Raw genomic sequence first — 26,290 nt, forward strand, 5'->3', positions numbered from 1 at the left:
TCAAGGTCCACACCAACAGAAGAGCTCGCGAACACTCACACCTCCATTCACTACATGGACATCAAGCATTCCACTGGATTGCAAATACAACTACCATTCCGCTTATTCGCTTGCCGTAAATGAATCACTACCTATATCCAGGGAATATTCTAAGGCCTTTCCTATCCGAAAGCCAAACTCCTCCCAATGCTACATCCCAGCCCCGGACCATGCAAGTCAGAGTACCTTGACAAGAAAATGAAACAGAGGTTTAACCAAAGAAAATGAACCTGGAAACGCTGTTGACCCCCAAGCCAATCTTCTATCCCAACCTGCCCAGTCGGCTCTCTAACAAAAGAAACAACAATAGAAACAATTAGGAAAATGGAGGAAGCTTATCACCTCACTCGAGAAGTAATCCTCCTCACCGTTCCGCTTCCTCCCTCTGGTTCCTCCTCTTCATCGTCCTCTCCCTTGAGCTGCACCACGGTCACCTTCTCCTTCTCCTTGTCTTTATCTTTATCCCTCAACCGATTAGCCAGCGCCTGCAACTTGTCTCTCATCCCACCACCGCCACCACCAGCACTGGTACCACTCAGGGCACTCAGACCCGTCCTGGTCCTTGCCCGTTCCGGGCTGCTGGTGGCACTGGTGGTGTGCCCGTCTCCGCCATCATTATTAGTCTTAGACGAGTTGGAGGGTGACGTCGATTCGCCAGTGTACGCGCTCCACGTTCCCGACCTCCTCTGCCGCGAGGATGGTCGTTCTCCAGCCGTGATCGTGGTCACCACGCCGCTGCTGCTACCTGGACGGCTCATCCAGCTATCCCCGCTGTCACCGCTACCACCACTCCCATTCTTCCGCTGGTGTCCGCTTCCACCACCGCCGAAAGGCCTTGACCACATCCCGCCGCTGGACGTCGGCCGGAGAAGGCTGCTGAGCCCGCTTCCTCCGGATCCTTTGCCCTTGGAGTGACCAAAACTGAAGCTAAAGCCGCCGCCGCCGCTGTTGTTGTTATCATCCGTAGGTGACATGACGGGTGGCGTGGGCGCCTCCATCAAGAAGCTTGGCACGGCGCCCGTCGCGTGTGTTTGGACCGTGACGCGGCCGCCGGGAGGACCGGAGGTTCGCTGAGGTGATGAGGTAGGTCCAAGGCCATCGCCTCCTCCACCCCCGCTCGCCCCCGTTCCTGTCCCGGAGAGGCCAGATTGGCGCGAGCGCATTGACGAAGCAACGCTCGAACTGCGGCTGATCGACGACGAGGGCAGCAGGATGGAGTTGTCTCGGTGGAGGGAACGCGGCGGCGACCGGGAGAAGTCGACAGGTGAGGGCGGCCGATAGAGTGATGAGTCGTCGCCACTTTGTTCGTGCGCCTCGGACGCCGCAGCAGCAGACGTGGCGCTGGTCGGGGTTGAAACCGGTGTGGCAAGAAGGACCGAACTGTTGGCAATTTCCCGCAGTTTGGTTTGTTGCGCAGTGTTGGGCCGGTGCCTGGAGAACTTGTTGCCGATGATGGCACCAGTGTGGCTGATGAGGGCTTTGATGACGCGGCTCTTGAGTGCCAGTGCCAGATCCAGGTTGGACCACGTCTTGTTGCGGTACTCGATTGTGGGTAGGCGGAAGACAAAGTCGTGCACGTCCTCGAGGTTGCGATCGCCCTTGCCCTTGTAGCTCAGGCACAAGACCACCGACTCCATCTTGATGTAGGCAAAAGTCATGTAGTTGGATGCCCGGTCCATCATCTTGGTCAGATCGTCCGACTGCTGGGTCTTCTCGGTTGCGCGGTGTCGGAGCATGAAACGACCCGTTTTCTTGCTGCCGTCGTCACCCACTCCAGGAGACAGACCGTCCTTAATTGACAAGCCAGTGTTGGTACGCCCGATGCCCAGTCTACCACCGGGAGCATTCCCCGTGCCGCTTGCAGCGACCCGGAGCGAGTCGTAAGACCGTTTCTTTTGCACCTGAGACTTGAAACCTGTGCCGGATCGGAAGAGTCTGAACGATGTGCCGCCCTCGCCAGTGTGGACGCTGAGCGCCTTGTGTTTGATGGACGCCTCCTCGGCGTCGGACCGCAGTGTTGGCCGGAGGCGCAGCTCGAGTGACCCGGACCTCGCGGAGTACGACGGACCTTCATGTTGCTCGACCGAGACGACCTCACCCTGATCCACGTCTTCCTCCTCGTTTGCTTCGGAATCACCCTTCCCATCGTTTTCGGGGAAGATGTACTCAAACAGCCGTTTCCCGATTTCCCGTTCGAGCTGGATCTTGAGTGGGAAAAGAGTCACTTCGAAATGATCCATGACAGGAATTCCCGCGATGGCCTCGAGCATGTTCCAGTAGACACGAATCATGGGCTGCGAGCCTGTCAAGTCTGCTGCTCCACCGCGATCTGGGTCGATGTAAGGCGCAATCATCGATGGGTAGATGGCGTCGGGCAGCAGGTTGAGCCCAAGGATGCGTCCGACCTGGATCAGGTTGGTGTGCGAGCCATCCGAATTGTCGATGCGGTCGTACTCGACATCCTTCAGCTGCAGCTCGACGAGGCGTTCGTTGTTGTCCCGCACGAGCTGCCACACGATCTCCCTGGCCATGATGCTCCACTTGAGGAGCGGGCTGCTGCTGCGGCTACCGCTGCCACTGGTGCTGTTGTCAATTTTTCGCTGTGACGTCGTGATGGCTTTCATGACGAAGAACAACTCGTCTTCGCAAGCAGCCAGGTCACGCTCCAATACAAGCCGATCTTGCCATCCCTGCTTGTCGAGGTGCTTGGAATGGACCATGAAGTGTGTCTTGATCTCTTCGAGCTGGCGGACGCGCTCCTGCAGGCGGATGACCTTCTCCGGCACGCCGCGCAGGTCGCTGAAGTCGGACGCGAGAAGGATCTTCTCGAGGCGCTCGTTGCGGGTCTTTTCCAGCGGTTCGTTGTACATGAGGAGGTCCAGAACGATGACGTAGATGGCGTAGTACTGCGACGAGTTGCAAAGGGCGTGGGCTCGTGGGAACTCGACCCACAGATTGTCTGTGCGACTCTCTGCAGTGTCCTGCGATGTTGAGCCTGCTCCGTCACCCTCATTGCTTGTGTTCACTTCGTCGTTATATTTGAGGCGGAGCGTGTTGTACTTGTCATAGCGCAGCATAGCAGATGTCTTTTGCACAACGCGCTTGAAGCCGAACGGATCTGACTCGAAGTCGAACATGATCTCCAGGGGAACCCAGGGCGGCCACGATGAACCCACCGGTTGTCCATAGGAGTTGCCTGAGTACATGGACACAAGCTGTGTGGAGAACCACTTCTGGTGCGTAACGAAGAACTGGGTGCTGTCCATGGTGACCAGGAACCGCCGTTGCACCAACCCGCTGACATCGTCTGACATGCGGCTCTTGTCGAGCACGTCCACCACCTTGAGCTCCATTCCTTTGGACGTTGTCAACACCACATGCTTCTTGTTCTTGTCGCTCTGCAGCTGGATCTGTGGCGCGATAAGCCGCACATGGTAACTGTTTTGCGTCGTGAACTCATCGGCGATGCCGCTAGACAGATCCGCCATGCTCGAGTGGGTTCCGTCAGCCTTCTCTGAACTGGCGAATTTGTTGCTGTCTTGGAGGATGCGGTTGATGCGGTCCTTAATTTCCTCGGCAGGGTCGCGGTTCTGGTTGCTGTTGGCGTCAGGGCCGGCGCCAGAAGCCCCGGGCGTTGGAGCACCACCACTGTGTGCAGACTTGGATTTTGCCTGTTCGTCAACCAAATCCAGAATGAACTTGACGGCGGGACGCGAGAGGTAGTAAACGAAACCACGGCGCTGGCCAACTTGGTGAATGTAGCGAAGGATGATGTTGCGGAGCGTATTGTTCCACTTGAGCTGCATATTGTGGATGACGAAGCGATTCTTGAAATCGCTTGTGAACTCAGCAACCGCAGGACTCGTTGCGGCGGCGGCAGCTCCATTCCTCAAGGGTGTCGCAGGCTCCGAAGGCGGGTCCTCTCCAAACGGGGATTGAGAGCTGGCAGAGCTCGCCGTATCCGACGGCGTCAGTTCTGCCAGCATGCCCTCCAGAAACATCTTCTTGCTTGCCAGCACGCCAGAATGCCGGTTCAGCAGATCGAAGTGGACACGGAGATCTGGGTGGACTGGTTCGCTCCCGAGCACGCGTTGGCTCATATCTTCCACAAGGCGGCAGTGTGTTTCCATTTGCTGGTGGAGCTGCTCCAGGCGTTCTCGGACGAGTTGACATTGCACCCTCCTGGGATCATCGTCATGGCTCATGATGCAGAAGTGCGTTGGTTCCTGTCCGAACGGGCTTGTCCTGTCTGGGTCGCCATCGATGGTGCCATTGATGTCGGTCTGCCGGAAGTACGTGACGCGGGGAGCGTAGGCGAGGGGTAGGATCTTGGTGTCTGGATTAGGTTCGGTCGGCAGGATCCAGTCAAGCTCAACAAAGTCGTCCATGTCGATCCACGTCAAGTCGTTGTCAGGAATGGTGAAGCGTGACAAATCAGTGCCATCGCCCTCCTGGTCCGTGATAAAGGTCGACAACGAATTCCGCTTCAGAGCGTCCTCTGTCGTTCCGCGGATGCTCGCTGACACGGCGCGGAGGTCTGCTGACACAAGATCTAGTTGGCCCGCATGGATCTTCATGCCTGTGGTCCGAGACTGGGTGCCGCGGCCGCGGTCGCGAGTGTTGAACTCCTCACGACGCTGGTGCAAGTCTAGGACAAAACTATCAAGTCGAACTTTGATACCTGTTGCCGACACAGCGCTCTCCGTGTAGTCTTCAACATCCTTGTGCTTGTAGATGTGGCTGACAAACAACGGCGCAAACAGTAGGTTGTACTTGATGGTCGCGAGATGTCTACCGAATTTCTTGCTATTCTTCTCACGACCGGGCCACAGCGAACCCTGGCGGATGGGCAGAGAGAAGGGGCCAGAAAAGAGGGACCACCAAGCAAAGAAGTGTGTGAAGAAGCGGGGGGTGAGGTGGACGGCGTTGTAGCTTCGAGACGGCTCAGTCGCACCAGCAGGCCACTGGCGGTCGGCAGGCGCGCGGACAGCAACGGAGAGATGGATGTGCTGGCTGCGGAACCCACGGAAAGCGTCGTATGGCAGACCATCCTTGGGCTTTGCGTGCTGCGGCGATTTGAGCACGACCTCGTAGTGCGGCTTGAATTCAAAGCTCCTATTTCCGTTTTCTATGGCGCGCTCAAACACGAGGCCTGCAAGCCACTGCACCTTGCCTGAGAGTTTCATGATCACCTTCTTGAAGGTGGCGCCGGTCTGCCCGTCATCACTGCTTCCGCCGCTGCTAATGCTTTCATCCTCTTCGCCATGCTGACGACGCGCTTCCCGCACGAGGTGGCTGAAATCCGGGATGGCAAGGACAAACTCGCCGCTGTCGACCGTCATGAACTCCTTTGGATCGTCTGTGGCATGGATGTTCCAGCGAACTTCGTTGCGGAAGCACATGAGGAAGCCCGCGCCATTGCCCAGAATCTCGTAAGGATCTCGACTGCCTTTGAGGGCCAGGTGGACGTCACCATCACCGCGCCAGGCCACACGAATGCGCGAGTGGAAGTTGAGGCGGATCTTGTCCCAGAAACCGACCGGGTCCGACGGATCAAGCTGTGGCTTTGTCATGGACTCGATGGCCATCATCATGTCCTGGATGGCAGGCTGGTAGGATGGACCCCAGGTGATGCGGGTAGGGTTTGCAGTGTGGATGTCGACGGACATGTCGGAGAATGTCTTGACCGGGCCGATCGTTCTGCGCACATCGACAGCAAAACTGCCTTCGCCTGGCACCGTCGGGTCCAAACTGCGTGGAGGTACAATGGGGACTCTAATCCTGCGTATGGACTCAACGCCACGGTACTCCTCGGCGATGACAAAATCCGTCGTCATGGCGAGAGCTGGGAGGCGGATAGACTGGCCGGCCTTGATGGGTGGCACGTGGATGAAAGGCAGAGGATAATCTCGGAGTGATATCCGCGCCTCTCCCATATTGACTTGGAGGCTCATGGGTACGAGAAACGAGTACTTCATGTTTTTGGGCATGCCTTTGCCGACCTTGTGAAGGAAATCAGGTAATTCGCGAAGCGGGAATGACGGCTTGTCAACGACAATGTGAAGGTCATTGATCAATGCCGCCATGAGTGGTGGCCGCTGCGGAACCTCGAGGATCTTTTCACTGTCGTCAAGATCGGTGGGGATCTCGTTGGCTGCCCAGAATTGGGACCTCATGTCACTGGCGATCTGGCGGGACACCTCGTACTGGTGGTTGATGCGCTTCTTCCAGCTCCGGGCATTGACCAGGTCCAGTTTGCGCCTGGCCTCCTCAATGGAGACTTGGGCCTTGCTGCTCAGAATGTGTGTTGCCGCCTCGGGGTCGTAACGCGGCAAGCGTCCACGCAGACGCCCGTCACTGAAAGTGCGCCGATGTCCGTCAGCACTCTGGCTCCTGGGCCGAGGCATGTCTGGACTGGTAGGCTCGCCGCGGGGTGCCGCTGACCGCGCACGCAACTTGGACCGTCCCTTTCGGCTCTCCTCCTCATAAATCTTCTTGACTTTGAGTCGGAAGGCCTCTTCACGAGCCTGGCGTTGCTTCATCTCGACAAGGCCCGCGCGGTAGATGACGCCCAGCTTCCATTCGAAAGCCCCGTCTTCAAGCTCAAACAGCAGGTTCTTGGCACGGAGAGACACCTTGGGGACTATTCTGGGACCCTCGGGGCCCTTGTCGAGAATGTACTCGTTTGTTCCCGTCTTGAAGCGGTGGTGGAGCTGCTGTACCGACTTGAAGGTGTTGACGAGGTTGTCTGTGATCTTGTGCACAATCATTTCGTGTGGCACAGCGAGACGGATATTCTCCGTGACCACATCGAACATGCGCTCTTCGCGGATGCCACCAGTAGAAAGCTTGTGTTTCGTTTCACGATAGTCGACACGCGCCGTCTTGATGCTGACCATGCGGGCCCAGACCCTGCGCATCCTGGGGGCCTCGGCATAGAGACGGATGAGCTTAGCTTGCAGGAACGGAGTCGACCAACGATGGCGTCCAGCCTCGACGTTGTAGATATGCAGCATCAGCGGAGGGTCTGATGGCATGTCGGCTTTCACTTGGATGAGCGTGGCCTTGAGGTCGACAACTATCAGCTCCGGAGCCACCCCCCAGGAGGTGGCATCGATCATGCCAAGGTCAGGAAGCATGCCATTCGCTGACGGAGGTGAGAGATGACCAACTATGCGTCGCTGGGGAGACATGGGCGGAGTCATAGGTTCCTCGGGACGGTCCCTGGGAGCTCTCAAGAAAGCTCTCCGGAGGGCAGACACCGCCACTCCAAATGCATAGTGGCGATAGAGGGAATATTGGATATGGAGGGTCCGGATATGCGACTGAATGTGCATGACAGGGCCCTGTTGGTCACTCAGGGCGGAGAGGACAATCTCAAGCTTTGGGATGTTGACAAATGGCTCGAATTCCCACTTCTCTGCCGATTCAACCATGAAAACCTCCAAGCCGCGCGTTTGAAGTGTGATACGACGGCCGTCGCCTTCGTTGTAGTACTTCCTCCTACTAGGAGTGGAGGAAGCCGCGCGAAGCATGTCCGCCTCAGGTCCCAGCAGACCCCGGCTGCTGGCGCGCCGCCGGGATGGCCGCCTGGGTGAGATATCCATCCTCTGGGCGCGGTACTCAATAGACCACGAGTCTAGTTGGGCGGCAATGCCCCGGGGTTCTGGAGAAATATCCTTGTCGACGCCGGTTGCCTCAAGGCTGCAGCCGGAGCACCGTAAGTTGAACTGCACGAGCCAGCCAGGCAAGGAACGCAAAAAGTTTGTGCGCCGTGGGGTTTTGGGACGAGCGCGCTTGTCCGGCTCGACCTCTGGACGCAACTGGCGCACTATCTGGCGTAGACCGTCACGGATCTCTTCCCGGACCATCTTGACGCTGAAGTTCTCAAGTTCGCCGGTTGCCGCAACCTGGACATTGGGAGATGCGTTGAGCTGGATTTTGAGGTCGAAGGCTTCGGTCTCAAGGAGGTCGAATCGATTACCCGAGGAAGTTTGGTAGTAGAGGTTGTGGGTTTGAAGGCGCATGGTGGCGGCAAGAGAGTAGTGCAGTTCTTCGACGGTCGAGTGGAACGACTCGAGGTCAAGAGAGACCGAAGAGATGGATGAAATGATGAGGTCGAAGTCATCCGAGTCGGCCCCTTCCTCAACGGGCGGGAGGGATATTCTCACCACAGGCTCGTGCATAGAGAACTTGTAAGTGGCCTTGGGGAGGAGTCGCGAGATAAGCATGTGCCGGTGGTGCTGAGCCTTCTGCGGTTTCGGCTTCCGACGCAACAAAGCCATGAGGATAGGGAGGTGGCGGGGGTCCAGGTCAACCGAGGGCGATGTAACGACCGAGTTGGCAAAGAGAATATTGGCATTGCGCTGCTCAGCAGTACCCTGATCAGCCAGTTCAACTGTCTTGGAGGGCAAAGTTGTCCTTGCGGTTGTGGTGGCCATCGGGATATACATGATGCGTTCGGGTTTCCCATGGCCATCGTCGAGACCGACTGAGATGGAGAGAGCAACAGCAAGAGCCTCATGGGCAATGTCCTTCGAGGGGAAATACATCCTGTGGGAAGCCGACTTGGGGTCCAAGCGGTGGAGGTCGATGCCAACTTCCTTCATGGAAACGGTCAACAAGATGGGATTTCCGGCTGGACGGATCCAATCAACCCTCTTGGTGACGCCGAAAAAGCTGACAGCGAACTGAACCTCCTTGATTCCCTTCAGCACGGAACTCACGAGCTCCTTTGAGTTGGAGACGGTGCGCATAAGTTCGTGATTCGTACTTTCCGGCGAATCGAGCTCGCCCCGGATTACGCGGTCAATAATATCGTCATCGACAGGACCATCGTCGGTCACGGGTTCCGATGTTGGGGATCCCAACGAGCGCAATTTCTTGTAACGGGTGAGACTGTTGTGGACGTCGTCGTAGGGAATGTGAACACGGCCGAGCTTCAAAGCAATGGCGGCATCGCGCAAGCCGTCGAGGGCCTCATACAGGTAGCCGTGGATGTTGAGCGTGGCGGTATCCAAGATTTCCTGGGGCTCGCCGCCCTCAGAGGTAAAGAGTACACTCCGCAGGGTCATTATCCATTCGGCCTGCTGGTTCAGGCGACGAGCGGCAGCACCCTTTTGCAGGAAGAAGAAGCGTGCGCGGTCGACGATCTTTCGGCGGGTGTCGACGGCGATAGTAAAGCTCCCCATTTGAAGACTGCCGACGCCCGTAATCGTGACGGTCGAGTTGGTAGCCACAACGTCGACCATACGAAGCCAGTTCAAACGACGGTGGAGGCGCTTGAGGCGCTCCTTCAAGCAGGCCAGTCGCTGCCATTTCTTGTTGCGCTCGTCCACACCGGCGCCCCCATCTTGACGGACCAACTTCGGAATGACCTTCGGCGTCTTAGAACTCGAAATTGGATGTTGGCCAGGTGCATCCGCTTCAGAGTCGCTATCTTCTGAAGCAGCTAAACCCTCCTCTTTTGCCTTTGCGCGTTCAAGAGCGGCGAGATCGAGGGTGACTGCAAGCTCTTCAAAGACGATACTCAGCCAGGTCGGCTGAGCAAAGGTTGGGCGGTGCAAGTTGAGGCCGATGCCTCGGAGCTCGAGGCGGATGCCATCACGGGGTGTGTATGCGAGCCGACGTAGGGAGAAGTAACCAAGACGCTGAATGGAGAGGCCGGTGAGAACACGGATGACGGCGAAGACGACAAAGCTTGAGAGATAGACCAGGACGACAAGGCCGAAGAGAAAGGTCGGGTCGAGGAGGGCCATCTCGGCGGCAGACGGGTAACTGAGGAATCAGTGGAAGTGCCCATTCGCTGTCCCGTCGTCGCAGCGGCCGAGATACCCAGTCTTGTCCACCCGGACCGAAGCAGTCAGAGCCGAACGCGGGCCCGGGTCTCGTTTGCGCGTTCAGTCGCGGAGCATGCCGAGAGAGGCCATTCTCGGGCGGTTCGTTGCGTCGCGGATTCAAGTCGATCGTGCCAGCGAAGCACCAGCTTCAATCCTTTCCCTTGAAGGCCTGACTATTCCGGGATTCCGTGCTTGTCCGAGCTTCGCGTCTCGTCGCAAAAACGTGCAAACACAGCAGCGCAGTCGAGTCTGTCTGTAGCTCGTTCGAACAGATAAGGACGGGTGTTGGATGCGCTCGTAGGTCAAGTATAGGCGTGTGTATTGCGGGACACGGCTCGGCGCAGGAACGATAGGGGTCCGGACAAAACTCCTGGGTCGAGATGGATGGGAAGAAGGGTACAAGGCCGACAGGAAAAGTTCAACTGGACTGGCGTATAGGGGGGTTGTCGTTTGTCGTCCAGGGGCCCACGGAGAATCGGGGATAGGAGTGGAGGACAAAAAGGAACAAAGGGAGACGCCAAAGTTGACAACGACAGCGAAGTGAATCGCGCCAAGGAAATGAGGCGTGGAGGGAAACCGAGCTGCTGGATCCCCAATTCCATTTCCAGCCAGCGCCAGCGCGAGCTTGCCAGATCCCGCCCCGAAAATGACAGGCCCCTCCAGCGATCCCCCACCAAGGGGGAAGCAGGGGATCCACTCACTTTCTTGACATGATATCTAAAAGGGGACCCGGCGGTCTGGACCTCGCATTCTGGAAAACTTGAAAGCGTCTGCATTCGCACAAAAATCAGTGAACCGGTGTTTGTTTTTGAGCCAATGGCCCATACTACATCATGTGGCAAACTCGCACCCGCTGTCCTGTACCACCGAGTGACTGTCTTTTGGTAGTCTTCTGTGCCTCCTATTCACCTCCCTGGTCCCGAGCCGAAGCCTCCGGGACTTGGCTGACGTCGGTCCAGGGTGTCAGGGAGGAGATCGCACAACACCATCTGCATCTGCTTTTGCGTGCGTTCTTCGACGTCCTGCAGTCGGGGCTCGCTCTGCATTAAACATCCAACCCGCAAAGTTCAATGTTATCCAGCGGCATTGTTATGGCCCTTTGAGCAAACTCAACACAATGTTCTGTGCTTCGAGTGGCTCACGTATCCCACGCTGGACTCGGTAGCCCTCGCTTCGAAAGCCGAGATGACAAGGGCGAAAGAAACACCAAACTGGCTCCCCACCACGTGTAGTTATACTTCCTACGTACTACTATGCATCATTCTGATTCTGAGAGTCAATTACCACGAGTATCTCGGATGCCGGACCCAGCCCGGCTCTGTCTGGCCTCGGACTGCTGAACCCTCCATGCAAACAGCTTGTCCATCTTCCACTGGAAAAAGCGCCCACGTTGGGGTTGCTCTTCACTCTGAACGTTCAGTTATAGAACCTTAGATACCCAGGTGGTTGTAAGGGCGATCAGGTTGAACGCAGGCACAAGATGGAAACGCCAGTGACAATTTCGTCGATCTCCAAATGGCCTTCGACACGAGCCATGGGACAGCAGTCCAAGGGAGCCTGAGACAGAACTCAGGTTCAGCAAGATCAACTCCAGCATCCCTAAACGCGCAGAAAGGAATGCGGTTTGGGCCTGTGATCGCCCATTGCAGCACTTCCCCGACCGACTTTAGATTTTCTTTTCCAATGCTATCTACAACTTCACTTGTGTCGAGACATCAAGTCGAAGTACTCAAACATACTTCCCGTGGTGGTTCCTATCAAGAGACTACACCATGTTTGTTGCCCCAGCAGCCCGAGTTAAAGGCTCTGCCATTATCGCCGCCATTCTCCTCATAATTTGCTGCTGGCTGCTCTTCGTGAATACCGCCGAACCGTGGGGAAAAGCCCAAAACACAGCCCCGAGAGATTGGCGGTCTTCCGCGAAAAAGCCACCAGTTGAGCTGGTGGTAGCCAGCGTCAAGAAAGAAAACACGTCCTGGATGCACCATTTCTTCCCAGGTTGGACTCGGAGCGTGTACGAGGTCGACAATTACTCGGCATCCCTCACGGTACCGGCCAACAAGGGTCACGAAGCCATGGTGTACCTTACGCACATCGTGGCCAACTACGACACCCTCGCTGATGTGACCGTCTTCATCCATGGGTCGCGTTTCTCCTGGCACAACGATGATCCGGACTACGACAACCTCCCCACCCTGCGCCGCCTCAATCTCAGCCACGTCCGGGCCGTGGGGTACGCCAACTTGCGCTGCGTCTGGACGATTGGGTGTCCTGTCGAGATCCGTCCGTTCGAAAGAATCGCCGATGAGAAAGAGCGTGCCAAGGGTGCGCTCCACGACGGCAAGCCGCTGAGAACTGCTCACATCTTCGAGCACGCCTTCAGGGAGTTGATGCCTGACATCAAGGTGCCGCATGAAGTCGGTGTAAGCTGTTGCGCGCAGTTTGCTGTTTCGCGCGACGCCATCCGCAGCCGACCCAAGGCCGACTACGTGCGCTGGAGGGAGTGGTTGCTGAAAACTCCATTGAGCGATGACTTCAGCGGTCGTGTGCTCGAGTACATGTGGCACAGTGAGTATTTCCCCAACCTCCCACCTCCTGTTCCTGACCTTGCCGAACTTGCTGAACTGGTGACTGACTCCAACCACAGTCATCTTCGGCAAAGAGGCTGTCTTCTGTCCTCCTCCATCACAGTGCTATTGCGATTTGTATGGGCTGTGCGATCTGAAGTGCGGCACAAGAACATGCGAGGGTCGGTATGTTTTCCCTGGGGCGGTACGTCTTCCGAAGGGTTGGCCCTTGGTTGGTTGGTCAGGGGAACCAAGAAACTTTACCGGCCCATTGTGAGCGTCAACCCTCGCCAATAAACTTGCCAATCAAGCTTTAGACGAAGACGGCGACTTGGCGTTGGAGTTTCCAGCCTGAGCCGCATCTTTCTTTGCCTGTTGCTCGGACTTGCGAATCTCTTCGATGCGTTCATCAATAAGTGCGATGTCGGCTTCGAGCTGGAGAACCCGTTCCTCGAGGATAGCTGCGTAGTCCTCATCAGACAAGCGTTTAATCGGGCTCCAACGCGACCACCATGAGCTGCCACTAGACTCGGGTTTCTTCTCCGGAGCCGGGGGCCTCGCCTCCCGCCGATTGAGATAGCCCTGGCCTCCGGCCCCCAACAATGAAAACACCAGGGCACTCGGGATGATATTCCGTGGGCCACCTGATGGAAGGGTCAGCAAAGAACACACCCGACACCGATATGTCATCACTTACGGAGCATGCCTCCCAAAGTTCCGGCAAAACCACCTGCAACGGTGCTTGCTTTTAACTTGTCTTGTGGAGTGGCCTGCTCCCCCTGGGGGAAGTACTTCAAGCCAGCCAACCGAGCCCCTGAGTAGCCATAGTCAATACATATGCCGCGAGAAAATGGAACAAATCTGATTAGCCTCACTTACCATAGTAACTAGTCCCCAGAGTAAACCATTGCACTGCTGAAAAAGCCGAGAAAAGAACGGTAGGGGCAGACCGGATAATGCCCGCAGCTCCTCCGGTCAAGGCACCACATGCTCCTGGAAGGCTTGTTAGATCTCTGCCACCCCGAGAAGGCGCTGGGTGACATTACCGGCAGCCGCTCCCACCTTGAGGGCTGGGTTGAGAATCTCGCTCCTGAAGTCATATGGGAGGGTCTGCCTCTGGTGTGGATTTGACGCAGGAGCGGCCGATGCCGAAGATGATGGTACAGGGTGTGGCGATGTTTGTGATGCTGCTCCGGCTCCTGAGCCTTGAGAGGCATCTGAAGTTGTTGTCGTCTGTTCGCTGGGCAGAGGGAGAACAACTTTCCTCATTGTGACGAAAGAATCTGCAGACGCTCTGCACTGCTAGGTGGATTGGACTTTGTGGCTGTTGGGTTCAAGGTGGTGATGACGAGTGTGTGTATGTATGTAACACCTCAAACAGATGATGCATCCCACCAGCCAACTGTCTCTGTGCTGTTGTTTGATAGTGTTCTCAAAACCCAAGCGAACATCATCGGCTTTTGAGGTTGGCTGCGGAAAGGCTCGGGCGGCGTGCAGCACGATGGGCCTAACCCTAATTGGGCATAATGCAGATCATGAAAGTGGGTCCCGACTGGAACTTAACCCTGGGCCTTGGCCCCGCTCATGCTTGCTGACCCTGAAGCCACGAATCCTGCCGGGTCGGCGCGGAAAAAAAAGTTGTGTCAACACCTGCCAACCCTGATTCCTCAATCGCTGTGACCTTGCCCAGGCCTTGCGCTCTGGCAACAATTTTTTTCGATTTTGCCCGCAACCCTCCGCAACCCGCAACGTCCAAACTGGTCGGTGCGCTGAGGGACGCGACACTTAGTTTCTGCCACTTTCGCGACAGCCCACCTTTTTTTCTGTCACCAAACCACCACAGGGTTGACAGCACCTCGTCTATAAACCCCGAACTCTTCACTGATCTTCATCGATTTCTTCACACAAGAGATTTCGATACGCAATCATGGGTATGTTTCGACCGCCGCACTGCCCGCCACCTGCTCTGCTTCTGCCCGCCGAGCTTGCTCTTGCTCCGAGACCCCTCCGCACCCACCACCACCCATCCATTCATTCCTTCACTCCTTGCAACCTGGTGATTTCTTTTGCGCTCTTTGCTGACATTGTTCCTACATTTAGCTCCCAAAAAGAAGGAAGTTCAGAAGTTCTCGTTGAACGAGTTCTTCAATCAATGTAAGTTTCTCGCATCGCAGCCCCGCCATGGCTATAATGGTGTGCCTGACCCAGATCACGGGCTAACCTGGTTCAAATATAGCATTCGGTAGCGGAGGTGTCGGCTCGTGGGCCGATGACGTTGAGGAGACACTCCGTAAGTATCACGCCTGGTGATGTATGCTTGTCTTGGAAAGATGCTAACGTTTGTTCATGTCCAGCTTCTGGTACGCACATTCGAACCGACATGCATCATCGTGACGCAACCGACACTGACAACTCCTTCAGGCACTCAGGCCCTGCCGCCCACCGACCGTCGCCCGCAGACCACTTCGTACGGCAGTGGTGATCGTGGTATGATTTATTTCCAATTTGTGTCGCCGTCAAATCTCCAAGCTGACTGTCTACTTTGAAGGTTACCATTCGGTCCGTGACAACCTGCCCCAGCAACTCCCTGACAAGCCGCCTTTCACCGCCCATCTTGGCAACCTGTCCTACGATGCGACCACCGAAACTGTCACCGAATTTTTCAGTGACTGCCATGTTGTTAGCGTTCGCATCATCAAGGATCGCGACAACCAGCCCAAGGGCTTTGCATATGCCGAGTTCGAGACACTGGAGGACCTCAAGACGGCTCTCACTCGCGATGGCCAGACCTTCCAAGGCCGTTCCATCCGCATCAAGGTCGCGGATCCTCGTACGTAACAACCCCTTGGATTAACCATGTTTATGGAAGCCATTACTGACTCCCCCTTCAGCGAAGGGTGACTTCCACCGGTCAGAGCCTGCCCGTGAGCTTGACTGGGGTGTTCGCCGCGGTCCGCTGACCGACCTGCCTCCGCCGCGTTCTGGTCCCCGTTCCGAATTTGGCGAGCGCCGTCGTGAATTCCAACCCGCTGATGATGGCAAAATCCGTGACTTTAACAACTGGGAGAGGCGCGGTCCTCTCTCGCCGATCACCCCCGATTTGCCCGAGTCCCGGGATGGTTCCCGGTCCCGGGGCATGGAGCGCAGGTCTGACTCGTATCGCGGAAACCGCCGTGCATCCCCTGCTGCCTGGGGCCCCAGCGAGGGCCGCCAGGATAGCTCTGGCTCTAGGCCTCCTCGCCGGGAATTTGCCGATCGCCCTGAACGTGTTCCTACTGCCGCTGAGCGGGATTCGAACTGGCGTAGCAACATGCGCCCCGATCCTCCCATCAAGTCTCCTGGTCAATCTCGTGAGGGCAGCGAGGCCCCGGCCTCACCCAACCCTGCTGCTTCTCTTCCTTCTGGCCGCCCGAAATTGAATCTTACCAAGCGGACGGTTTCAGAGTCGACCGACACTCCAGCCCCCGTTACCTCAAGCTCCAAGCCAAATCCCTTCGGTGCGGCCCGCCCGATTGACACTGCGGCCAGGGAACGCGAGGTGGAGGAGAGACGTCTCCGTGAAAAGAGGGAGGCTGAGGAGCGTGCCAAACAGGAGCGGTTAGCTAAGGAAGCCGCTGCCAAGGAGGCCGCAGAGAAGGCTGAGAAGGAGGCTGCTGAGGCTGCCGCTAAGGCCGCCGCCGCCGCGAAGGCCGCTGCCGAGAAAACGGAGGAGGCGGCTAATGGCGACAAGCCCACTTCCGAGGAGGCTGCTCCCAGGACTCAGGAGCGGGCCGCTGCAGCCCCCACCGAACAGAGGCTTCCTATCCGGGCTCGCGAGCCTCAGGACGCGCCTAAGTCGCGCGCTTTTGAAAACAACAACTGGAGAGCGACAGCTGGCGCTGAGCCTCGTGGCCCGCCTCGTGGTGGTCATGCTGCCGGCGGACGTGGCCGGGGCGGTCCTGCTCGTGGTCCCCGGGACTCGGCTCGCCCTCCTCGCACTAACGGCAGCGTTCCGACCCAAGAGAAGCAGCAAGTTCTGCCGACTCCGACCGCCGAGCAAGCTCCAGCACAGGCTCCAGAGGAAGAGGAGGGATGGACTCGGGTTAACAAGGGCCGTCGCGGAAACAACCGGGGTTAGGATCGCCCGGGCAACATCGGTGCCTATTCGACGGGTCGCAACCCTTTCTTCCGTTCTTTCGGAGATTCGAATCCACGCCGTGCGTGGTAATATAGCTCGTCTCTCCTTCGGCACCTCCTTTCACGTCATTGCGCCTTTGTCTTTCCGCTCTACCGACCTCCCCGTTACTGTGTTGCCTCAGATAGCTCGGCCTCTGCCCTCTCAAGGTCGCGGATGCGGTCGCGGATGCATTTCATGAAGCGCATTTCCGCGGTTCGGCGAGCTGTCCTCCCACCGTAACAGGATCTTGACAATCCACTTTTCCTCACCTCATCTTCACCTTCTCTCGAGCGGGCGCCCAGCGCGCATATGACGACAATGATCACCCTCTTGTGTTTCCTCTTTTTCGCCTCAGCTTGATACTGGAGCTATACCGCAAAAGCATGCATTTTCCTATTTTCGCCATTTCACGCCATGACGTTTATGCACGGAACTCTGGGCACGCATTTCTCTCGACATGACGTTGGGATGATGGGAGGGCTCTTCTTTGGGCCTTTATGTGGTGATGGGTTCTAGCTTGCGGGTCTGGTTGCACACCGCACATTCGTCATGGGCATGTTTCCTTTTTCTTGTTCTCAGTCTGGCAAAAATCTTTCCATCACGGGATTGGCGCAATCAAGGAGATAGATATGGGCGGAAGGGCGGGAAGAGGTATTTTAAGGCGGTATCCCTGAAAAAGATGCGGATTCCTGCTCTTGTTAGTGCTGCGCTTTTCGTTGTTTTCTCGGGTTCTTTGTGTCCAGTGGGTGGCTTCTTCGATCTTCTTGTCAGGTCGCCAGCATTACACTGACATGCCTATCTACTCTGTTCTGCGGCTCATTACGTGAGATGGACCGCAGTGTGGCTCTATACCTCTGAACGACACGTCCCACACGGGATTGATCTCTGTCGTCTATTCCAGATTTTTCATTTTCCTTGTTCGTCCCGACTCAGCAGGACTTACATATTGTAGTTATTCTTCTCTCCTCCCTGAACTGAGATCACTGTGACGCAGGGGAGGAAAATGCATGCCATGCGATGATATTCAAACATGTGAATGGCCAACAAAGCGTCGTCTTCCCCTGATCTATTTACAACAGCAAACATTTACCGCTTCAATGTCTTCTGCTTCTGCGCATCCGTTGCCACATTACGACCCTCCACCAACAACCCCTTGCGCTTCCGCACCCCGTCCATGTACCGCTTGGCCACGTTCTCGCGGTCGCCGTACTCGCCAAGGTCCTCGAGGTCGTCCTCGGTGAAGGGCACCCAGAAGGGGTCTTCGTCAAGGGCCTCAAACCCGGCGAAGACGAGTTGCGGCTGAGCAGCACCCGACGTGCGTTTGCGCATGTCGTCGGCAAAACCGAACGACTCGGCTACCGGCAGGAGAGCTTGGATGGTGAAGAAGGGCGTCCCTTCGTTCATGGCTTCGGAGAGGACACGGCCGCGCCGGCGGGTGAGGACGTCGTAGACTCGGCCGAGGACTTCGGCTGTTTGGTTGGGAAGTGGTTAGTTTAGGTGATTCCATGAGTATGCATAAGCAATGTAAGGGGAGGTGACTCACTTGACGCCTGAATCTCGCAGGAGTACATGGCCAACATCAGCCGCGGTGACCAGTCGAGGAAGCCCTTGTGGATGGATTGCTGGACTGTCTTGATCACTTCGCCGGTGAGACGGCCTAGCCGATCACGGGCTGAGATGGCTACCGAGTTTTCGCCGCCGTCGCCGCTACTCTCAGGGGCAGCGACCGAGACGTCCTCGATGAAGACGGCAATGCCTTGGACAGGCTCCTGGCAGAGCGGGCCGTGTTGGGTCGCTAGCTGGAAGGCGTATGTGATCTTGTCGGAGAAGTGGTGCGGGCTGAGAGTATCGCCTGCCGCAGGGATGCTGCTGCTGCTCAAACTGCCCGTCTGGAACGCCTTGGGCAGGATCTGCTCCTTGGTCGCGTCGATGAGGAGGTTGGGACCTGTTCGGCGAGGACCAAAGGCCACAATGCGGTTGACGACGCCCTTCCACGAGTCCAGACGGTCCTTTTCACGATCGAAGATGGACTGGAGTTCCTTTCCAAGTTCGTCTGCAGTAAGGGTTTTGCGACCCGACGAGACATCTTCATCTGCCTCGACGGCCTCGCGGTCCTCTTGTGAGGTACCATTCTCCGTTGTGTTGTCTTGTGCGGCCGCCACCCTAGATGCTTCTTCCCGCTGCTCAGCAGCCTTACGGTCAGAATACAACCTCTTGACGCTCCCCGTATTTTTGACCAGGTAGTCCGTCATGTCCTTGGGAAGAGGTCGGACACGCAAGGTAATGGTGACCTGCTTCGAGCTCGTCACGCCAACGACGACACCGCGGCCGAGCTCCTTGTTTGCTGGAGGCCGCATCTCTTCCGCACGGACAATGGTTTCCCGGTATGGCACGATGGGCGCACCGCACTGGATCTCGCAGCCTGCAAACCGTTCTCTCAAGTCCGTGAGGCAACGCTCGAGGTGAAGTTCGCCGGCTGTTAGGAGGACGTGCTCTCCACTCGAGAACTGCTCGTATTCCGCGCATGGATCGCTTTGGACAAGGAGTTGGATGCCCTTGATCATCTTGTCGAGATCAGCAGGGTTGACGGGTTCCAGGGCGACCCGGACAATGGGGCGGCCATGGATTTCTCCAATGCCAGCCATGTTGATGGCACCGTCTATTTGGCTGCAGAGCGTTCCAGACTTGAGGATCCCGCTGTCCTCGAGTCCACGGATACCAAACACCACACCGGCAGGGACCGTCTCGAGAGCTTCTAGGCTCCTGCCCATCATCATGTAGAGGGCAGTTACCTTGACCTTCTTCGGTACCGGCTCAGCACGTGGTTGGGCTGGCGTAAATTTGGGAGGCAGGACGTAGATTTCATCTCCGACGGAAAGCTTCCCGGAATAGATGCGGGCAAACCCGATCAGGTGTTCCGGCTCAGCTTGTTTTTCTTCCTCCTCATACGCTCCCGTATCAAGACTCGCGTCCGAAAATGCTGATGCCAGAGCATCCATATCATCACCACCTTGCGCGCGGGCAGCCTCGGCACGTTTCTTCCTCGCCAGTTCGCGCGCTTCCTCACCACTCATGGGACCTCGGCGCTTGTTCTCTGGCAGCTCGCTTTCTTTGACCGAGACCATCTTGCTGACGTAGGCCACCACGGGATCTGACGGGCCTTGCTTGAAGGAGACCACGGCGTCCCTGACCTTGGGGTCAATGTGTTCTGCACCTGGCACATCCTCCAAGAGCGTGGGGAACCGATCAGCCTGTGCAGCTCTTGGCGATGGGAGGGATTCGACGACCGAGACCAGAGTTGCGACAGAGACGGGTAGCCAGTTGGAGAAGACGGTTGTAAGGAGTAGCTTCGGGTCCCTCGAGCGGAGGATGTGCGGAGGGATGGTGATATTGAGTGACTTGGTGATCTTTTCGAGAAGCTGAGGATCACCCTTTCCGTTGTCACCACCAACCGTGGCTTGGTATACAGCCCATATTTGATCTAGTACCAACTGCACGAAAAGTGGCTTCAACGGGCGCCCCTTGAGATGCTTTTGCCCGAGGACCTTTTTCGTCTTGGGGTCGAGGTAGTAATTCCCCCAAAGGACCTTTTCGAGGAGGCTACGCTTGATTCCCAGCTTTTTCTCGTAGAGTCCAGCGAACTGCCGGACTGTGAAGGCCCAGCCATCGATGGCGCTGCCAAAGATGACATTGTTCTTCTCGGGAGCAAAGTAGAGCTCTTCATCGTCCATCTCGCGAAATTGCACGTCCCCCGAGTCAGCCGTCTGGTCGGCTTGGGCAGACTCTTTTGCAGCTGAGGCTGCTACTCGGGCCTCCATCCGTTCTCGCCAGTTGAGATCTTCTTCCATGCGCTCGCCTTGGAAGAAGCTGCCGAGCACAGCGTTGACCTGCTCGAGAATCTTACTGAGGTGGATATATGCCTCGCCGGGCGTCATCTTGAGCTCAGTAACAAGGCGGTCAATTTTGTTGATGAGAAGAAGCGGCTTCAGCTTTTCGGTCCATGTTTGCCTCAACACCGTGACGGTTTGACTGCAGACGCCTTCCACCGCGTCGACCAGGATGATGGCACCATCGCAAAGACGAGATGCCGTCGACACCTCACTGCTGAAGTCGATGTGGCCGGGGGAGTCAATGAGGTTGATGAGGTATTCTTTTTGCTCAGGAGCGGCATCTGGGCTCGGCCTCCGGAGCATGGAAAAGTAGAGCGAGATGGCTGACGATTCCATGGTAATACCCCGGAGCTGCTCATCGGGTCGTGAGTCGAGATAGCGGATTTTTCCTGCAAGCTTGGGAGAGATAATGCCATTCGTGGCAATGAGGGCATCTGTCAAGGACGTCTTGCCGTGGTCCTAGAGCAGAGACATGAGCATCTCATCACACCAGACAAAGTGAGAATGGGGTTTTTTCATACCACATGGGCCATGATACAGATCTGCGAGAGGGTCAGTCAGTCTGGTCACAAATTGTTGATTTTGCTTCTCTCATTTTTCTCTCCATTTATTTTCTCTTGTTTTCCTGAGATATACTTACATTCCGCACATCGTCAGCTTTTTGCTGGAGTTGTGCCAGCTTCTCTGGGGTGACGACGGGCATTTTGGTGTTCGACCGAATGAGATAATGAGTTTGAGAGTCGAGACAGAGGTGAGAGATGTTGAATACGGCCAATGAAAACCTGGTGAACTTAAGAGAGTGGCCGTTTAATGTTTATATACCGTGTTATTCAAGAGACAACTGAACCGAGGACGGAACTGTAAGGTTTCGCGGGGCAGCCAAGGATGGAAAGTGGGATGTTGGAGGGGCAGTCCGTGTCATCGGGCAAACTCGTTAAGCGAATCCATTTACAAGATATCAGAATGACGCGAGAATGACAGGTCCGTTTAGGACGCCCAATAGAGCCAGAACATCGATGGAAAAATGCACATAGAACACACACCTGAATTCTACACCTCAATCTTAGTGAATTGAAAGTTTTATGTAAAAACTGAACCAGAAATTTGGACAGAACTCATTGGATTGTTGGGCTTGTGGTGGTGGGGATGCAACAATCAAAAGCCTTGGCACCCCGAAAAAGCGGTTCCGCAGCATACATGATTCATCATGACACATCCGGCATGCATTTAACGTGACACACAAAACCCTAGACCAGAAAGAGCGGCTCATCCAAAAAAGAAGCTGGAAAATCCACTTGGCCCAAGCCCCTCGACCACAAAAATCCAGCCCCACCAACCTGGAAGCAAAGCATTTCGGGTCTTTGGAGACGGACGGACCCGACACCCCGACAACAAAGACGTCCCCCGACACCTACCTCCCGGAATAAGGTCGTCGACAGGCATCGGCCCACCATCCGCAAGATTCTTAATTTGACCTTTCCATCTCCTCTAGCGACCGACTATCCAACATGAGCTACCAGAACGGCCTGGCGCCAGCGCGCGCCCTCGAGGACGACAGCGATGTTGAGGAGGAGGCTCTTGTCGCCGACTACAAGGAACAGGTTCAATATGAGGGTGGGCTAGACGAGCTCGACCAGGCTGCCCTCGCCGCCCAGGCCGACGAGATCCAGGGTCGCCTCGTCATGGCTGCCCAGCCGCTCGACTTCCAGGCCAGTCTCGAGACCAAGTTCCAGAGTTACGACAACTACTGCTCGTTGTTCCACTACATCCTCAACTCAGAGGGGCCTGTGGACCTCGAGCCGCCATCTGTGAGTCTTGGCGCAGTCTTCCTTCCTCCGCGGGCGGCAAGCTGACAATGTATGCAGTACTACTGGGCCTGGGATGTGATCGACGAGTTCATTTACCAGTTTAACACCTTCTCTTCGTACAGGGCCCGGATTGCGAGGGAAGGCAAGAATGAGGAGGAGGCTCAGATCCTGCGCGATAACCCCAACACTTGGGGCTGCTACAGCGTCCTCAACGTTCTTTACTCGTTGATCCAGAAGTCCCAGATTACTGAGCAGCTCGCTGCCATGCGGCGGAACGAGGACCCCATGGCCGTCGCCGGGCCTTACGGCCAAAAGAACCTCTACCGCATGCTCGGCTACTTCTCCATCATCGGCCTGCTGCGAGTCCACTGCCTGCTCGGTGACTTCAGCTTGGCGCTGAAGACGCTCGACGACATCGAGCTCAACAAGAAAGCCATGTTCGCCCGTGTCATGGCTGCCCACTTCACCACTTACTACTATGTGGGCTTCTCGTACATGATGATGCGCCGCTACGCCGACGCCATCCGCATGTTCAGCCACATCCTGGTCTACGTCTCCCGGACCAAGAACTTCCAAAAGAACAGCCAGTACGACTCCATCTCCAAGAAGAACGACCAGATGTTGGCCCTGATTGCCATCTGCGTCGCCTTCCACCCGACCCGCCTCGATGACACCATCCACACGGCTCTCCGCGAGAAGTACGGCGACCAGCTGCTCAAGCTGCAGCGCGGTGGCCCCGAGTCGCTCCCCATTTACGAGGAGCTCTTCAGGCTCGCCTGCCCCAAGTTCATCTCGCCCATCCCCCCGGACTTTGACAGGCCCGAGAACAACATCGACCCCATCGACCACCACCTGTCAGTCTTCATGGAGGAGGTCAAGACCAACATGTGGAGCCCAACCGTCAAGTCGTATCTTCGCCTCTACACCACTATGGACCTGAAGAAGCTGGCGGGCTTCCTCGACGTCAAGCCCGACGAGCTGCGCTCCTGGTTGCTTGTCAACAAGCAGCGGACGAAGCAGCTGCGCTGGACCGAGGGCGGCCTCCTCGAGGGCGAGCTCGTCAACATTAGCGACCTCGACTATGCCCTGCAAGGTGTAAGTGATTATTGCTTGGAATATTTGCCTCTGGTGACCAGGCTGACTCGTATTGCAGGACATTATCCACATCTCGGAAGCCAAGATTGGCCGCAAGTTGGTTGACTGGTATCTGCGCAACCTGGCCCGGACATATGTCTGAACTCATCATGGTTCGCTATGGGGATGACAGAGGGCGAATGCCATCACACCTTCCTGAAGGGCGCGTTTTTCCTCGCCTATGATTTTCTCGGTCAACGGATAGGGTTGGGTCGGAGTCTAGGAAAAGGCTTCAAGGCAAAGGCTCTCTGGGCGTCAGGTGGAGAATTATCGAGAAAACATTGGAGCATCTAGGAAGACGAAAGGACATGATTCATCGGGCGAGGGATGAACGCATCCGCGCTGAGTTACCGAATGTGGTTTCTGGGTCGCGGATCTGGACCAGCAAGGTTCGAAACCATCGTCGGGAGATTCAGACTGGCCAGCCTGGTGTGGCCTGCCTGGTTGAAGGAGTATGGAAAGCGTAAATGCCCAGGAACAATAAGTGCCGGCGATAAAGAGAGGACAGAGGTGAGCCAGTCCAACTGGGGCTGGTCGTCAAATTCCGAATGAAAACGGGTTGAAACATGATTTCTCGGGACTGCCGTCATCGAATCTTGTCGTCGAACAAAAGGCGCTTGCCATGCCCCAGACATTTCATGAAGCTCAATGCCAGAAGCCGATCACAACCCCTTCGCTTCATTTCATCCGCGTTTCGCGCGAAGAACCACCTGACAGACATTGTACTGTACCTTACCGTACAAGTGTCCTGTCAGGTATAGTACATACATTACGTTACCAAACGCCATTCATCCCATGCAGGTCGAGGCCGATGAAAAAGCTTCAGGTTGCATCGCGCCCCGGCATGGCTCGGACCGGCTCCCGGGAGGCCTCCGACATGAGCACGGAATGCATATGGAGAACAACGACGCCCTATCCACGACTCCATACCAACCAACAAATCACCAATCACTTGGTCCACACAAACACATGCAAGTTTTTGCTCAATTAACCACATCCGACCCTACCATGTACATCTTTGTGTCAACTTGGATTACCGGAAGTGCTAGGGTTTAAATACCTGCCAGGTATTCTCCGGGATGACGTTTTTTTTCTGAGTGTCACATGGCAAGCTGAGATCTGGGTTAACCAATGCCATGTGCATACGACGACAGATCTAGTCCTGGGGGGCATCTATGGATCTGGCCGGGGTGAGATGCGCTGTCTGAGGCGTGGCGCGGGGTATTGATGCGTGAACTTGGTACTTACCTGGTGGAAGTATACACCCCCAGTGGTAACCAGGTCCTCTGTATGAACGAAGCCTGTTAGAACATTGCACATTGCACAATCCAAAGTGCTCGTCTGCATCTGGAGGTGATAAGTACCTGACGCATAGCTTCTGATTGACAGCAGCGGTTAGGTCATCAAGATAGCAACGGGGCTGCCAGACAGCCACCCCAGACAACAAGTGAAGTTGTAGGAGTGATAACCAGGTTACACAGCACAACCCCGAGCCTCTTACGGCGCCCGAAACTCTACCGAAGCCCAGCAGATGCAGAGATAACGTCGGTGCCCTTGTCTATCACCGAGTTAACTGCTGGTTCAACACAACGCTCTTGTCAGCATCAATCAGGGGAAAAAATCGCCCTCTTTGATCATCAATCTCTCCTTGTGCTTTTGGCATCTCCACTTCCCACCGGTTGACCGCCTCACCTCCCCACTGTCGTTCCTGTCGGGCAGGTTCCCCGGCAATGCTACCTAGTGTACGACCCAGACTCCGTTCACCGCGTTCCAGAATCCGGCCGGTCAGGGACAAAACTCCTCACGGGACCTCTGTGCAGGCAAAGGAGGGAGGTTCGCCGCCATCGACGCACCCCGCAGCCCGGCGCTTGGCTCCCTTCCCTGGGATCGGGCGGCGGAACTGCCAAGGCACCATCTGTTGCCCAACAGCTTGGCCGTGTCGTCGGTGTGTGGGAAGCTGTTGATGAAGTTTTGAACAAGGGCGTTCTCTGCGTGTCTCAAATGCTCCCCATAAACTACCTTACCAATACGGTGTATTACCAGTAAGGATGAGTTTCAGTGACGGACTGACATGCTGCCCTGACGCAAACTGTGGTCAGTAAGGTAGCACTCTTGCGGGATCAAGATCGGATGTCTCTGGCCACTTCTGATCCATCCCGTCCACCACTTCACGTGTTAACGGAGCCCGATCGGCTGAGCATCGTCAGGACCCAGGGCCACCAATACAGCAGTAAATTGGGCGTGGCAACGTCCCCTTCGGATTTCGTTCAGTGGAGGGCCCTACAGGGACCCGAAGCAAGGATTTAGTGTTGCATCCGCCCACAGCCAAACAAAAGCGGAGAAAAAATACTTAGTTAAAAGGTTGGTAGTTACCGGAGGCAGAACCGCGCAGTCAACCACCTGAGTTACATTCCGTGACAGTCCGAAGTTCGTCAAAACTGGTAATCTTACCTGAACTCTGTTGAAACATTAGAGCGACGGAATTGAACCTGGGTGTCTGAGACTTTGGTGTCTGGTGAGCGCCAAGCCAAGAAGTTGGCTCATGGACTGAGCTTTCTTACCAGACTCCCATTCGCTTTGGGCCGTGGTGTGTTCTTGTTTGCTGCGTTTCTCGCCCAAGATTCAACAATGCCATAGTTGAACATCCGTGCTGGCCGCCCGTTGGCCCCGTTGTTGGTGCGCCACCATCTTGTTTGTATTTCTTTTACGTTTTAAAGGGTCCTGACCTTCCGGAGTCCGGTGCCACTGTCACGAAATACAACGTCCAAGACAGAGCTCCCTTCCCTGTTCAGCCTCACCATTGCGGGCCCCGCAGCACTCGCTGCTTCTGGCATCTGGCAGCGTCTTGTGATTCAGT

General features: G+C 56.2%; 8 protein-coding genes across 8 annotated transcripts; 5 read left to right on the forward strand and 3 right to left on the reverse strand.

Moving 5' to 3' along the window:
- Window positions 1–377: 377 nt before the first annotated feature.
- On the reverse strand, window positions 378–9,797 carry VTJ04DRAFT_815 (uncharacterized protein; the record flags this gene model as incomplete). Its single annotated transcript, XM_069366555.1, has 1 exon — window positions 378–9,797. The coding sequence occupies one exon, from the start codon at window positions 9,795–9,797 to the stop codon at window positions 378–380; it is 9,420 nt and encodes a 3,139-aa protein (XP_069223424.1).
- Window positions 9,798–11,650: 1,853 nt separating this feature from the next.
- Window positions 11,651–12,742, forward strand: VTJ04DRAFT_816 (uncharacterized protein; the record flags this gene model as incomplete). Its single annotated transcript, XM_069366566.1, has 3 exons — window positions 11,651–12,446; window positions 12,526–12,631; window positions 12,691–12,742. The coding sequence occupies 3 exons, from the start codon at window positions 11,651–11,653 to the stop codon at window positions 12,740–12,742; spliced, it is 954 nt and encodes a 317-aa protein (XP_069223425.1).
- Window positions 12,743–12,751: 9 nt separating this feature from the next.
- VTJ04DRAFT_817 (uncharacterized protein) lies at window positions 12,752–13,714 on the reverse strand (the record flags this gene model as incomplete). Its single annotated transcript, XM_069366577.1, has 4 exons — window positions 12,752–13,089; window positions 13,143–13,259; window positions 13,325–13,438; window positions 13,492–13,714. 4 exons carry the CDS (start codon window positions 13,712–13,714, stop codon window positions 12,752–12,754), a joined length of 792 nt encoding a protein of 263 aa, XP_069223426.1.
- A 658-nt stretch (window positions 13,715–14,372) lies between these two features.
- On the forward strand, window positions 14,373–17,062 carry VTJ04DRAFT_818 (uncharacterized protein; the record flags this gene model as incomplete). Its single annotated transcript, XM_069366588.1, has 9 exons — window positions 14,373–14,376; window positions 14,546–14,599; window positions 14,682–14,735; window positions 14,800–14,805; window positions 14,867–14,932; window positions 14,994–15,275; window positions 15,337–16,389; window positions 16,433–16,780; window positions 16,893–17,062. 9 exons carry the CDS (start codon window positions 14,373–14,375, stop codon window positions 17,060–17,062), a joined length of 2,037 nt encoding a protein of 678 aa, XP_069223427.1.
- A 44-nt stretch (window positions 17,063–17,106) lies between these two features.
- On the forward strand, window positions 17,107–17,391 carry VTJ04DRAFT_819 (uncharacterized protein; the record flags this gene model as incomplete). Its single annotated transcript, XM_069366599.1, has 1 exon — window positions 17,107–17,391. One exon carries the CDS (start codon window positions 17,107–17,109, stop codon window positions 17,389–17,391), a length of 285 nt encoding a protein of 94 aa, XP_069223428.1.
- A 296-nt stretch (window positions 17,392–17,687) lies between these two features.
- VTJ04DRAFT_820 (uncharacterized protein) lies at window positions 17,688–21,194 on the reverse strand (the record flags this gene model as incomplete). The annotated part of the gene is made up of 4 exons (XM_069366611.1): window positions 17,688–18,070; window positions 18,145–20,950; window positions 21,013–21,033; window positions 21,132–21,194. 4 exons carry the CDS (start codon window positions 21,192–21,194, stop codon window positions 17,688–17,690), a joined length of 3,273 nt encoding a protein of 1,090 aa, XP_069223429.1.
- Window positions 21,195–21,999: 805 nt separating this feature from the next.
- VTJ04DRAFT_821 (uncharacterized protein) lies at window positions 22,000–23,536 on the forward strand (the record flags this gene model as incomplete). Its single annotated transcript, XM_069366622.1, has 3 exons — window positions 22,000–22,299; window positions 22,357–23,394; window positions 23,453–23,536. 3 exons carry the CDS (start codon window positions 22,000–22,002, stop codon window positions 23,534–23,536), a joined length of 1,422 nt encoding a protein of 473 aa, XP_069223430.1.
- A 224-nt stretch (window positions 23,537–23,760) lies between these two features.
- Window positions 23,761–23,985, forward strand: VTJ04DRAFT_822 (uncharacterized protein; the record flags this gene model as incomplete). Its single annotated transcript, XM_069366633.1, has 1 exon — window positions 23,761–23,985. The coding sequence occupies one exon, from the start codon at window positions 23,761–23,763 to the stop codon at window positions 23,983–23,985; it is 225 nt and encodes a 74-aa protein (XP_069223431.1).
- Window positions 23,986–26,290: the final 2,305 nt, after the last annotated feature.

This window comes from Mycothermus thermophilus (genome assembly GCF_041956435.1).
Source record: "Mycothermus thermophilus strain CBS 625.91 unplaced genomic scaffold VTJ04scaffold_1, whole genome shotgun sequence".
Lineage (NCBI taxonomy): Eukaryota > Fungi > Ascomycota > Sordariomycetes > Sordariales > Chaetomiaceae > Mycothermus > Mycothermus thermophilus.